Here is a 12581-nt window from a genome sequence, read left to right on the forward strand (position 1 = left end):
GGTTGAATTTATGCCATGTATAAAGTTTAAATTCAGAACGTTACACTGAGAGAAGAGCACACATCTAAACACACAAGAAGTCTCTTGAGTTTTAACTTCACTGCTGCAACCTACTGGCCTGTAATAGTGTAAGGTAAGAATGATTAAAATCCAAGTCCGTAACCTTTGTAAGGACTTAAAATTCACTGTCTTTATGTTCATAGATGAAGGGAAATGTATAATGTTGGTTAGTTGTGTGCCCCTTAGCATTAGTTTGTACAATACTTCCTTTGCCAGAAACAGATCAATGCATTTCAAGGCACTTATGAGCTGTTTCGTGTACATTCTATTTTTCAAAAGGGAAACAATTGGTGCTGATCATCACTTTTTGTTACACTGTAACAAAGGATGAGTTTCAGGTCATCAGTAACATCACAAATGTTTGCACCATTTTACATGTCAAGTTAAATAACCACACTACATGTAATTAAGCCATACTACTTGTTAAGTGTATGTAAGCTTGTGCTGTAATTACATTATTGCTACTAGTATTTAATCTTTAACTATATATAAACTACATGGTCAATTCACTTGTTACTGTGTAAATACAGGATGGGTACACTGTAGTAAGGGTTTCCAAGTAGTGCTTTTTCTTTTAATTTCCTGAAATCTGTATTGTGGAAGTACTGAATACTGAGTATTCATGAAACTTAAATACAGGTTTTCCATATTTTAGTTGTTGTATCCATACATGTCCATGTGTATTAATTACTAAAATCTGATTTTTTTAATTATAAAAAAGTTTATATGATCATGAATAAAAACACAAAATTAAACACAATTTTAATATTACAATACATTTTATTGCTTACAAATTTACATCTGAGGAACACCATGGGCTACACTGTATTTATTTATTACAGTTCCTACTCAGATAATAAGATGTGTGGTCTTATCTGCCAGCTGTAATCTGGGATGCCTATCCTTCTGGAAGATATATTGTGTCCTACACATTCCTCCTGGTTGCTGACTGCATTTATATGTGGTTTGATAAAGTCGCAGCATCGTTCAGCCTCCTCTCTCGCCATTTGCCTTTCACTCTTAATGGATTCAACCATCTCCTCCCAGAACCTGTTCTCGAAGTATGTTCTATAACTCTCCTCCAGGCACCTCCAACAATCCCCCTGGAGGTGCCTTCTCTTACTCCACCCAGATCTGCTCCATCCCACCCTGAGAAGATCCACTCCCTGCTCCCTAAAGTCCTTTTGTTGCTCCCCTCTTCTCCATTTGTACGGCTTGCCATGATCCACCTGCAGGAGTCTCATTGTCTCCATTTTTGACCTCTCTCTACATTGGTTTTCATCACATCTTTCTGCCAGCTTCTCTGACTGGTTGGTATTTTCACACTTCTCCTCCAAGTGTTGCCTAAGCTCCCTCTCTAATGTTTCTCTCCTCCCTTCATCCCTTTCATCCAGTGTATCCAGTGTGTCCTTCACCCAACTGTTATACTCTCCCTGGTACTTCTGCTTCAGCTCCTCTTGCTTTTGGCTCAGATCTCTCACAAACTTTTGCTTCATGAGTTTCCTCTGCCTCTCTTGTATGGTTTCTTCTGCTGCCCAGTATCTGAAACTGCTGTAGAAGTTGCTTTCTTTGCCCAAACTCTCAACTTTCTCCAGTAGCTCTGTGACCTGTGCAGGATCTCCCCTGTTGCTGTTATTAATAACATGGTATCTGTGCCCACATTTCTCAACAAAGCTGCGCAGTTCCCTATTACCTTTGCACACAATCTGCTCTGCTGTCCTACCATTAATTTCATCACCGTGTGTAAAGAGGACAATTGTATGCCGTTCAGCCCCTTTTCCAAAAGCTCTAAGAGTCTCTGTTAATTCCTTAACTTTTAGGATAAGACCAATTGGTATCAGCATGAGAAAAGCATGGGGCCCTGGAGAAGACAAGTTTATGCACCTCTTAATGTCCAAATCAATTTCATCCTGGGAAAGTCCACCATGGAACCAATCTGGTGTGTCCACCACAGCCACCTGTCTCCCAGCCACTTGTCCTTTGCTCTTCTTGCTCTGCTTTGTCACTGCAGATGGGCTGACTTCAGAGTGGAACTCCTCTCTGTCCAGGATGGTGTTTCCTGTTGCACTTTTTCCAGCCCCAGTCCTGCCCAGCAGAACCAACCTCAGCTCAGTCCAGTTGAGGCTCAGCATGTCTTCTTGGCTTACAACCAAATTTGTTCCAGAAACTGCACAAAAAACAAATAGAAAAATATTCAGTTTGACACCTGTGTAAAGTATGTTGTTGTTTTTCCCAAATATTTGCATGTATTCATAAGTGTTATCTACTCATATAAACTAATTGTAGGCACTGACACCTTAGTAAACACATTTGCATATATAAATCATGGAATTTTTATCTGGCAAAAGAAAACCATAAAGGTCATATACTAATCACTATCAATCAACCAGTAATCAATATTACTGTCTAAGGCAGACTTACTTGGAGGGAAGCTGAGATCCATGTATTTTCTCTTCTTCTGGGGGATTCCATGTTTCTTCTTTCCTTTTTCTTCCTTCACAGCTCCAGCCCCACTTTCAGGCACTGGAAACAAATTAAATCAAGTGAAATGTTGAAGACCATGGAGGTGACCTGTGGCTTAGTCAAGTTTGGTGAAGGCTGGTAGGGCAAAAAGTACAGAAATAACTATTTAAAAAATAAAGGATAACAATGTTCTGTAGTACATAGCATATTTTAAATATTTGTATGTATGTAAATATTTTATTTGTTTTTCAGTGTATTAGAAAGACTACAGAGATGGTGGTTCAAAGGCATAGTATTCCTGAAAAAAACACCTTAATAATTATTTAACGTATTTGTTTTCTATATAAACCTCTCAACACAGCCACAGTCACAGCACCTTAATATCATAGTATCCTTACTACTTCTCAGTCTTTTACAAGAATTGAACTAGTGTTAACATACTTGTAGAATTGTTCCCCTGAGTTCTGCTTATTTTCTCAGTCTGTCTGGATTCATCCACCTCCTTCAGTCTCTTGTGCAGCTTCTTCAGTTTTTTATCTGTCTTGCAATGCTCGTCTTTTGATTTCTTGAGTAAATTGTAATAATTTTCATTGTACTTCTTCTTTTCCTGCTCAGCTGCCTCACATGTTGCTTTATACTTCTCATTGAACTGTTGTGCTTTTCGCTTCTCAGTTTCAATCTCATTCTTCAGCTTCCTGAGTGCACTTACTCTACCAGTAATCTTTTGGTCATATTTCTCTTCGACCTTCTCATTTTCATTGTGTTGTTTTTGGTCCAATGTTCTTTCTACTTTTCTCAGTTGCTTTTCCTTTTGTTCAGCCAATATCCCATGGTGTTCAGATCTCCATCTCAGCTCTTCACACTTACTCATTTCTGTAATCAGCTCTTGAAAATCTCGAGATGCACATTGCTCTCCATCATTTCTTGCAGCCCTCTCATGAACGTGCACCACACTGAGCTGATCTTTAGAAGTGCACTCCCTTGTGTCCTTGAAGTTCTTCAGTTGGTTTTCAAAATATTGTTCTGTCAGACCTTCCCGCTCTATTTCCCTCTGAGTCTCTTTCCCTTCATTTTCTTCTCTTAGCTTATGTTTGTTTCCTTCATCCTGCATTGGTTTTAGAAGGTCCATTCTTCTACTCTGTTCCTCTCTGCTTTTCTCTTTCATCTTCTCTATTTCCTTCTGCTTTTCTTGGTATTTCTGGTTCAGTTTCTCTAATTCTCTGCTCTTTTCTTCAAGTCTCTCCCTCAGCTGGGTTTCCTGATTCTGGACCTCTTCAAACTTCTGTTGCAGCTGTTCAGATGCTTTTCTTTGCTCTTCCAGTTGCTGTTGAAGTTTCCTCTTTCCTCCCCATTCTCCCTCTCTTGTCATATCCCCTTCTGTCTCATCTTCTCTGAGATAATCTTTTTCATGTTCTAACTTCAACACCTCTTTCTGACTTATACAATCATGACTTGACTTCTGTTGAAGATCTACTGATCTCCTTCCCAGTTCCTCCACAGTCCTTTTTCTCATACCCTTGAATTCCCTCTCTTTTTCCTCTTGGTGCTTCTTTTTTTCCTTCTCAATTTCTGTGTTAAATCCCTCCTTGAGTTCGCTCTGTTTCTCTCTCATCTCCTCCATTTCCTTCTCCTTGTCTTGGTATTTCTTATTTGAAAGTGTATTCTTCAGCTCTCTCTCTGTCTCACAACTATCTTTGAAACTCTTTCTCAATCTATTTTCTTCCACTGCCTTTTCCATCACTTCCATCTCGATCTTCCATTTCTCCTTCACCCCAACTAATTTCCGTGTTAGTTCCTCAACCTGATTTTTCAATTCTGTTTCCCTTTTGAATACTTTATCCTTACATTCCTCTGTCAGCTCTGCCTGAATATTTCTGCATCTCTCTTCCAGGGTTAGTTTTAGGTTGTCTTCTGTTCTGCTCAGTTCTTGAACATGTTTCTCTCTCATCTCCTCCATTTCCTTCTCCTTGTCTTGGTATTTCTGTTCCAGTTCCTCGAGTTCTCTTGTCTGCTTTGAAAGTTTATCCTTCAGCTCTCTCTCTGTCTCACAATGAATCTCTTTGAAACTATTTGCCAATCTCTCTTCTTCCACTGCCTTTTCCTCTTCAAATTTCCTTTTTATCTGTTCTGTCTCATTTTCATATTTCTCCCTCATCTCGTGAAGTTCTTCTCTCAGTTTTCCAATTAGACCTTCCAACTCTGCTTCTGTCTGTGCTTTTGTACTTTCATGTTCATTTCTCATGTCTTCCTCTCTTTTTCTGTATCCTTCTTCCAGTGTCAGTTTTAGGATATCCAATCTACTGTTCAATTCTTTTTCACCTTTCTCTTTCACCTCCTCTATTTCCTTCTCCTTGTCTTGGTATTTCTGCTCCAGTTCTTCTAATTCTTTCTTCTGCTTTGAAAGTTTATCCTTCAGCTCTCTCTCTGTCTCACAATGAATCTCTTTGAAACTATTTGCCAATCTCTCTTCTTCCACTGCCTTTTCCTCTTCAAATTTCCTTTTTATCTGTTCTGTCTCATTTTCATATTTCTCCCTCATCTCGTGAAGTTCTTCTCTCAGTTTTCCAATTAGACCTTCCAACTCTGCTTCTGTCTGTGCTTTTGTACTTTCATGTTCATTTCTCATGTCTTCCTCTCTTTTTCTGTATCCTTCTTCCAGTGTCAGTTTTAGGATATCCAATCTACTGTTCAATTCTTTTTCACCTTTCTCTTTCACCTCCTCTATTTCCTTCTCCTTGTCTTGGTATTTCTGCTCCAGTTCTTCTAATTCTTTCTTCTGCTTTGAAAGTTTATCCTTCAGCTCTCTCTCTGTCTCACAATGACTCTCTTTGAAACTCTTTGCCAATCTCTCTTCTTCCACACCCCTTTCCTCCTCCAATTTCCTTGTCATCTCTTCCGTCCCAGTCTGATATTTCTCCTTCATCATATGTAATTCCCCTGTTAGTTTCTCAATTTGAATTTCCAACTCTGTTTCCCTCTTGATGTGTTTATCTTCATTCTCCTCCCTCAGCTCTGCCTGATTATTTCTGCATCTCTCTTCCTGGGTTAGTTTTAGATTGTCTTCAGTTCTGCTCAGTTCTTGAACATGTTTCTCTCTCATCTCCTCCATTTCCTTCTCCTTGTCTTGGTATTTCTGTTCCAGTTCCTCAAGTTCTCTTGTCTGCTTTGAAAGTTTATCCTTCAGCTCTCTCTCTGTCTCACAATGACTCTCTTTGAAACTCTTTGCCAATCTCTCTTCTTCCACACCCCTTTCCTCCTCCAACTTCCTTGTCATCTCTTCCATCTCAGTCTGATATTTCTCCTTCATCATATGTAATTCCCCTGTTAGTTTCTCAATTTGATTTTCCAACTCTGTTTCCCTCTTGATGTGTTTCTCTTCATTCTCCTCCCTCAGCTCTGCCTGATTATTTCTGCATCTCTCTTCCTGGGTTAGTTTTAGATTGTCTTCAGTTCTGCTCAGTTCTTGAACATGGTTCTCTCTCATCTCCTCCATTTCCTTCTCCCTGTCTTGGTATTTCTGCTCCAGTTCTTCTAATTCTTTCTTCTGCATTGAAAGTTTATCCTTCAGCTCTCTCTCTGTCTCACATCGACTCTCTTCAAAACTCTCTCTCAATCTCACTTCTTCCACTGCCTTTTCCTCTTCAAATTTCCTTTTTATCTGTTCTGTCTCATTTTCATATTTCTCCCTCATCTCGTGAAGTTCTTCTCTCAGTTCTCCAATTAGACCTTCCAACTCTGCTTCTGTCTGTGCTTTTGTACTTTCATGTTCATTTCTCATGTCTTCCTCTCTTTTTCTGTATCCTTCTTCCAGTGTCAGTTTTAGGATATCCAATCTACTGTTCAATTCTTTTTCACCTTTCTCTTTCACCTCCTCTATTTCCTTCTCCTTGTCTTGGTATTTCTGCTCCAGTTCTTCTATTTCTTTCTTCTGCTTTGAAAGTTTATCCTTCAGCTCTCTCTCTGTCTCACAATGACTCTCTTTGAAACTCTTTGCCAATCTCTCTTCTTCCACACCCCTTTCCTCCTCCAATTTCCTTGTCATCTCTTCCGTCTCAGTCTGATATTTCTCCTTCATCATATGTAATTCCCCTGTTAGTTTCTCAATTTGAATTTCCAACTCTGTTTCCCTCTTGATGTGTTTCTCTTCATTCTCCTCCCTCAGCTCTGCCTGATTATTTCTGCATCTCTCTTCCTGGGTTAGTTTTAGATTGTCTTCAGTTCTGCTCAGTTCTTGAACATGTTTCTCTCTCATCTCCTCCATTTCCTTCTCCTTGTCTTGGTATTTCTGTTCCAGTTCCTCAAGTTCTCTTGTCTGCTTTGAAAGTTTATCCTTCAGCTCTCTCTCTGTCTCACAATGACTCTCTTTGAAACTCTTTGCCAATCTCTCTTCTTCCACACCCCTTTCCTCCTCCAACTTCCTTGTCATCTCTTCCATCTCAGTCTGATATTTCTCCTTCATCATATGTAATTCCCCTGTTAGTTTCTCAATTTGATTTTCCAACTCTGTTTCCCTCTTGATGTGTTTCTCTTCATTCTCCTCCCTCAGCTCTGCCTGATTATTTCTGCATCTCTCTTCCTGGGTTAGTTTTAGATTGTCTTCAGTTCTGCTCAGTTCTTGAACATGGTTCTCTCTCATCTCCTCCATTTCCTTCTCCCTGTCTTGGTATTTCTGCTCCAGTTCTTCTAATTCTTTCTTCTGCATTGAAAGTTTATCCTTCAGCTCTCTCTCTGTCTCACATCGACTCTCTTCAAAACTCTCTCTCAATCTCACTTCTTCCACTGCCTTTTCCTCTTCAAATTTCCTTTTTATCTGTTCTGTCTCATTTTCATATTTCTCCCTCATCTCGTGAAGTTCTTCTCTCAGTTTTCCAATTAGACCTTCCAACTCTGCTTCTGTCTGTGCTTTTGTACTTTCATGTTCATTTCTCATGTCTTCCTCTCTTTTTCTGTATCCTTCTTCCAGTGTCAGTGTTAGGATATCCAATCTACTGTTCAATTCTTTTTCACCTTTCTCTTTCACCTCCTCTATTTCCTTCTCCTTGTCTTGGTATTTCTGCTCCAGTTCTTCTAATTCTTTCTTCTGCTTTGAAAGTTTATCCTTCAGCTCTCTCTCTGTCTCACAATGACTCTCTTTGAAACTCTTTGCCAATCTCTCTTCTTCCACACCCCTTTCCTCCTCCAATTTCCTTGTCATCTCTTCCATCTCAGTCTGATATTTCTCCTTCATCATATGTAATTCCCCTGTTAGTTTCTCAATTTGATTTTCCAACTCTGTTTCCCTCTTGATGTGTTTCTCTTCATTCTCCTCCCTCAGCTCTGCCTGATTATTTCTGCATCTCTCTTCCTGGGTTAGTTTTAGATTGTCTTCAGTTCTGCTCAGTTCTTGAACATGGTTCTCTCTCATCTCCTCCATTTCCTTCTCCCTGTCTTGGTATTTCTGCTCCAGTTCTTCTAATTCTTTCTTCTGCATTGAAAGTTTATCCTTCAGCTCTCTCTCTGTCTCACATCGACTCTCTTCAAAACTCTCTCTCAATCTCACTTCTTCCACTGCCTTTTCCTCTTCAAATTTCCTTTTTATCTGTTCTGTCTCATTTTCATATTTCTCCCTCATCTCGTGAAGTTCTTCTCTCAGTTTTCCAATTAGACCTTCCAACTCTGCTTCTGTCTGTGCTTTTGTACTTTCATGTTCATTTCTCATGTCTTCCTCTCTTTTTCTGTATCCTTCTTCCAGTGTCAGTTTTAGGATATCCAATCTACTGTTCAATTCTTTTTCACCTTTCTCTTTCACCTCCTCTATTTCCTTCTCCTTGTCTTGGTATTTCTGCTCCAGTTCTTCTATTTCTTTCTTCTGCTTTGAAAGTTTATCCTTCAGCTCTCTCTCTGTCTCACAATGACTCTCTTTGAAACTCTTTGCCAATCTCTCTTCTTCCACACCCCTTTCCTCCTCCAATTTCCTTGTCATCTCTTCCGTCCCAGTCTGATATTTCTCCTTCATCATATGTAATTCCCCTGTTAGTTTCTCAATTTGAATTTCCAACTCTGTTTCCCTCTTGATGTGTTTATCTTCATTCTCCTCCCTCAGCTCTGCCTGAATATTTCTGCATCTCTCTTCCTGGGTTAGTTTTAGATTGTCTTCAGTTCTGCTCAGTTCTTGAACATGTTTCTCTCTCATCTCCTCCATTTCCTTCTCCTTGTCTTGGTATTTCTGTTCCAGTTCCTCAAGTTCTCTTGTCTGCTTTGAAAGTTTATCCTTCAGCTCTCTCTCTGTCTCACAATGACTCTCTTTGAAACTCTTTGCCAATCTCTCTTCTTCCACACCCCTTTCCTCCTCCAACTTCCTTGTCATCTCTTCCATCTCAGTCTGATATTTCTCCTTCATCATATGTAATTCCCCTGTTAGTTTCTCAATTTGATTTTCCAACTCTGTTTCCCTCTTGATGTGTTTCTCTTCATTCTCCTCCCTCAGTTCTGCCTGAATATTTCTGCATCTCTCTTCCTGGGTTAGTTTTAGATTGTCTTCAGTTCTGCTCAGTTCTTGAACATGTTTCTCTCTCATCTCCTCCATTTCCTTCTCCTTGTCTTGGTATTTCTGCTCCAGTTCTTCTAATTCTTTCTTCTGCTTTGAAAGTTTATCCTTCAGCTCTCTCTCTGTCTCACAATGACTCTCTTTGAAACTCTTTGCCAATCTCTCTTCTTCCACACCCCTTTCCTCCTCCAACTTCCTTGTCATCTCTTCCATCTCAGTCTGATATTTCTCCTTCATCATATGTAATTCCCCTGTTAGTTTCTCAATTTGATTTTCCAACTCTGTTTCCCTCTTGATGTGTTTCTCTTCATTCTCCTCCCTCAGTTCTGCCTGAATATTTCTGCATCTCTCTTCCTGGGTTAGTTTTAGATTGTCTTCAGTTCTGCTCAGTTCTTGAACATGTTTCTCTCTCATCTCCTCCATTTCCTTCTCCTTGTCTTGGTATTTCTGCTCCAGTTCTTCTAATTCTTTCTTCTGCTTTGAAAGTTTATCCTTCAGCTCTCTCTCTGTCTCACATCGACTCTCTTCAAAACTCTCTCTCAATCTCACTTCTTCCACTGCCTTTTCCTCTTCAAATTTCCTTTTTATCTGTTCTGTCTCATTTTCATATTTCTCCCTCATCTCGTGAAGTTCTTCTCTCAGTTCTCCAATTAGACCTTCCAACTCTGCTTCTGTCTGTGCTTTTGTACTTTCATGTTCATTTCTCATGTCTTCCTCTCTTTTTCTGTATCCTTCTTCCAGTGTCAGTGTTAGGATATCCAATCTACTGTTCAATTCTTTTTCACCTTTCTCTTTCACCTCCTCTATTTCCTTCTCCTTGTCTTGGTATTTCTGCTCCAGTTCTTCTAATTCTTTCTTCTGCTTTGAAAGTTTATCCTTCAGCTCTCTCTCTGTCTCACATCGACTCTCTTCAAAACTCTCTCTCAATCTCACTTCTTCCACTGCCTTTTCCTCCTCCAATTTCCTTGTCATCTCTTCCATCTCAGTCTGATATTTCTCCTTCATCATATGTAATTCCCCTGTTAGTTTCTCAATTTGATTTTCCAAATCTGTTTCCCTCTTCATGTGTTTCTCTTCATTCTCCTCCCTCAGCTCTGCCTGATTATTTCTGCATCTCTCTTCCTGGGTTAATTTTAGATTGTCTTCAGTTCTGCTCAGTTCTTGAACATGGTTCTCTCTCATCTCCTCCATTTCCTTCTCCCTGTCTTGGTATTTCTGCTCCAGTTCTTCTAATTCTTTCTTCTGCTTTGAAAGTTTATCCTTCAGCTCTCTCTCTGTCTCACATCGACTCTCTTCAAAACTCTCTCTCAATCTCACTTCTTCCACTTCCTTTTCCTCTTCAAATTTCCTTTTAATCTGTTCTGTCTCATTTTCATATTTCTCCCTCATCTCGTGAAGTTCTTCTCTCAGTTTTCCAATTAGACCTTCCAACTCTGCTTCTGTCTGTGCTCTTGTACTTTCATATTCATTTCTCATGTCTTCCTCTCTTTTTCTGTATCCTTCTTCCAGTGTCAGTTTTAGGATATCCAATCTGCTGTTCAATTCTTTTTCACCTTTCTCTTTCACCTCCTCAACTTCCTTCTCCTTGTCTTGGTATTTTTCTTTTTCCACCTTGACCTCCCTGAAGCTTTCTGCAAACTCCAGCATCCCTTCTTTTCCGCCGTCCACTTCCTTGTCAAGAAACATTCTAACCTTTCCGTGTTCTTCTTCTTGACCTCTCTTTCTACAAATCCTTCTGTCTCTGCTGAAGTTTATCTCCCTTCTCATCTTCTCTAACTTGCTGAGCTGTTTCCCTTGATCTGTCCGTGTTTCCCTGCTTAACTGCAGTATTGTAGTTTGCCCTCCCTCTTTACTTCTCCTGATCTGTACTTCAGTTTTTTGCGATCCAATGTTGAGCCCTTGTCCTGTCTCCTCACACTTGAAGCTGCCATCATTCCCAAGTATCATCTCCTCTATTTTCATCAGCAGTTCTGTCACCTGAGCCCGGTTGTGTTTGTCAGTGTTATCAAAAACATGACACCTGTTCCCGCATTGCTCCACGAGCTTCTGTAAGTCTCCACCTTTTTTCTCCACGTACTGGTCAATTGTCTCTTCTCCAATAGAATCTCCATGGGTGAAGAGGACTATGGTGTAGTTCAGAACAGCCTCCCCGTAAATGTCTTTCATCATTTGGAGGGCTTGCTTGTCCTCTTCTGTGAATCTACTGAGCTGCAGCACTAACAGGAAAGCATGGGGGCCCAGAGATGACAGCAATAAACACCTCTGGATTTCAAGGCAAGCCTGTTCCTGGCAGGTGGTCAAGCTGAGCAAATCTGGAGTGTCGACCAAGACTAAACACTTCTCGTCCACCTTTGTTCTTCTCTGAATGCACGTCTGGATGTTACTGGCTATAGAAGGAAACTCTTCTCTGTCCAAGATGGTATTTCCTGCTGCACTCTTCCCAGCTCCGGTCCTCCCCAGAAGCACTATCCTTAGGCCAAAGGTGTTACGTTGTTTTTTTTCATGAGCAGGAATGCTGGTCTTCCTCTTGGTTCTTTGATTTGAGGCATAAGTGGGTCCTGTAACTGAAAGGTTAACATATAAAAGTTATCAAGCATATATCTGAATATCAGTATTAGAATATCATATTCCTATTTTATGAAAATATTTGTTCATACTACTTGGAACTAGTACGTGGCTTCAACTGGTACATCAATTGAACATAAGCAGCTACATAAGCAAGACATTATTGGCATCTTCTCATTCATAACCTTTATGTGTTCTTTTGTAGTCCGGTGTAAAACTGATGTGAAATTTCCTAAAGAATTCCTTGCTAACATCAAAATTGTAAAAAAATACATAGCTTTTGCAGTCAGTCAGATTTCCTTTCTTGAAATACTGTGAGAATAATAAACGTAACTTAAGAATCAGAGCATCTTAACCTAAGAACATCAGAACACGTTACACAATATGCATAGGTTGTCTTGTTTAATAGAAATAATTGAGGAAAATAGGCACAATAGACACAGTATTAAACTCACCTTTGTGCTGTGTTTTGCTAGTGAGAACACTAAACTGCCTCCTATCCTGCTCCTCGGTCCCATTCTCACACTGCCAGTACAATTCCATCTTGTATTCCCTGTCATTCTCTATCATCATTTCAATTTTCTTCAGGAGCTCTGTGACCTGTGTTTGATCGCTGGTGTTGCTGTTGTCGAACACGTGCCATCGGTTTTCAAAATCATTAAGCAATTGCTGAATTGAGTCAATGGAAGTGTTTATTGGCCCTTGCAGCTTGTCTCCATGCGTGAAGAGGACAATAGTGTATCTTTCTGCCCCTGGCCCAAATACTCTCTGCAGCCTCTCCTTGGCATCTCTCCTCACTTGCAATGGGGCCAGAGGAATGACCAAGAGGAAGGCATGGCTACGGGTGTTAGTCATTGTGAAACATTTCCGGATGTCCAGGGGTATGTAGTCATCTGCATGTCCAGAGTCAAAGAGGTTGGGTGTGTCAATCACAGCAACATCTCTCCCTGCTATGTTCCCCCGCTCC

General features: G+C 40.1%; 1 protein-coding gene across 1 annotated transcript; it reads right to left on the minus strand.

The window, feature by feature from the left end:
* Nucleotides 1–850: 850 nt before the first annotated feature.
* LOC136767297 (trichohyalin) lies at nucleotides 851–11568 on the minus strand. The gene is made up of 3 exons (XM_066721070.1): nucleotides 2965–11568; nucleotides 2482–2583; nucleotides 851–2227 (listed from the first exon to the last, which is right to left on the minus strand). Exons 1-3 carry the CDS (start codon nucleotides 11216–11218, stop codon nucleotides 906–908), a joined length of 9678 nt encoding a protein of 3225 aa, XP_066577167.1. The 5' UTR covers nucleotides 11219–11568; the 3' UTR covers nucleotides 851–905.
* Nucleotides 11569–12581: the final 1013 nt, after the last annotated feature.

The sequence above is a fragment of the Amia ocellicauda genome, chromosome 14 (assembly GCF_036373705.1).
Source record: "Amia ocellicauda isolate fAmiCal2 chromosome 14, fAmiCal2.hap1, whole genome shotgun sequence".
NCBI classification, from domain to species: domain Eukaryota; kingdom Metazoa; phylum Chordata; class Actinopteri; order Amiiformes; family Amiidae; genus Amia; species Amia ocellicauda.

What these genes read in the sequence shown, in the direction of transcription:
- LOC136767297 (XM_066721070.1), bottom strand. Translation starts at nt 11,218, where the DNA reads ATGATGAAAGACATTTACGGGGAGGCTGTTCTGAACTACACCATAGTC. An exon ending in TCAGGGGAACAATTCTACAA is followed by an intron (nt 2,584 to 2,964) that starts GTATGTTAACAC and finishes ATTTGTTTCCAG; the next exon opens with TGCCTGAAAGTGGGGCTGGA. An exon ending in GGATCTCAGCTTCCCTCCAA is followed by an intron (nt 2,228 to 2,481) that starts GTAAGTCTGCCT and finishes TTTTTTGTGCAG; the next exon opens with TTTCTGGAACAAATTTGGTT.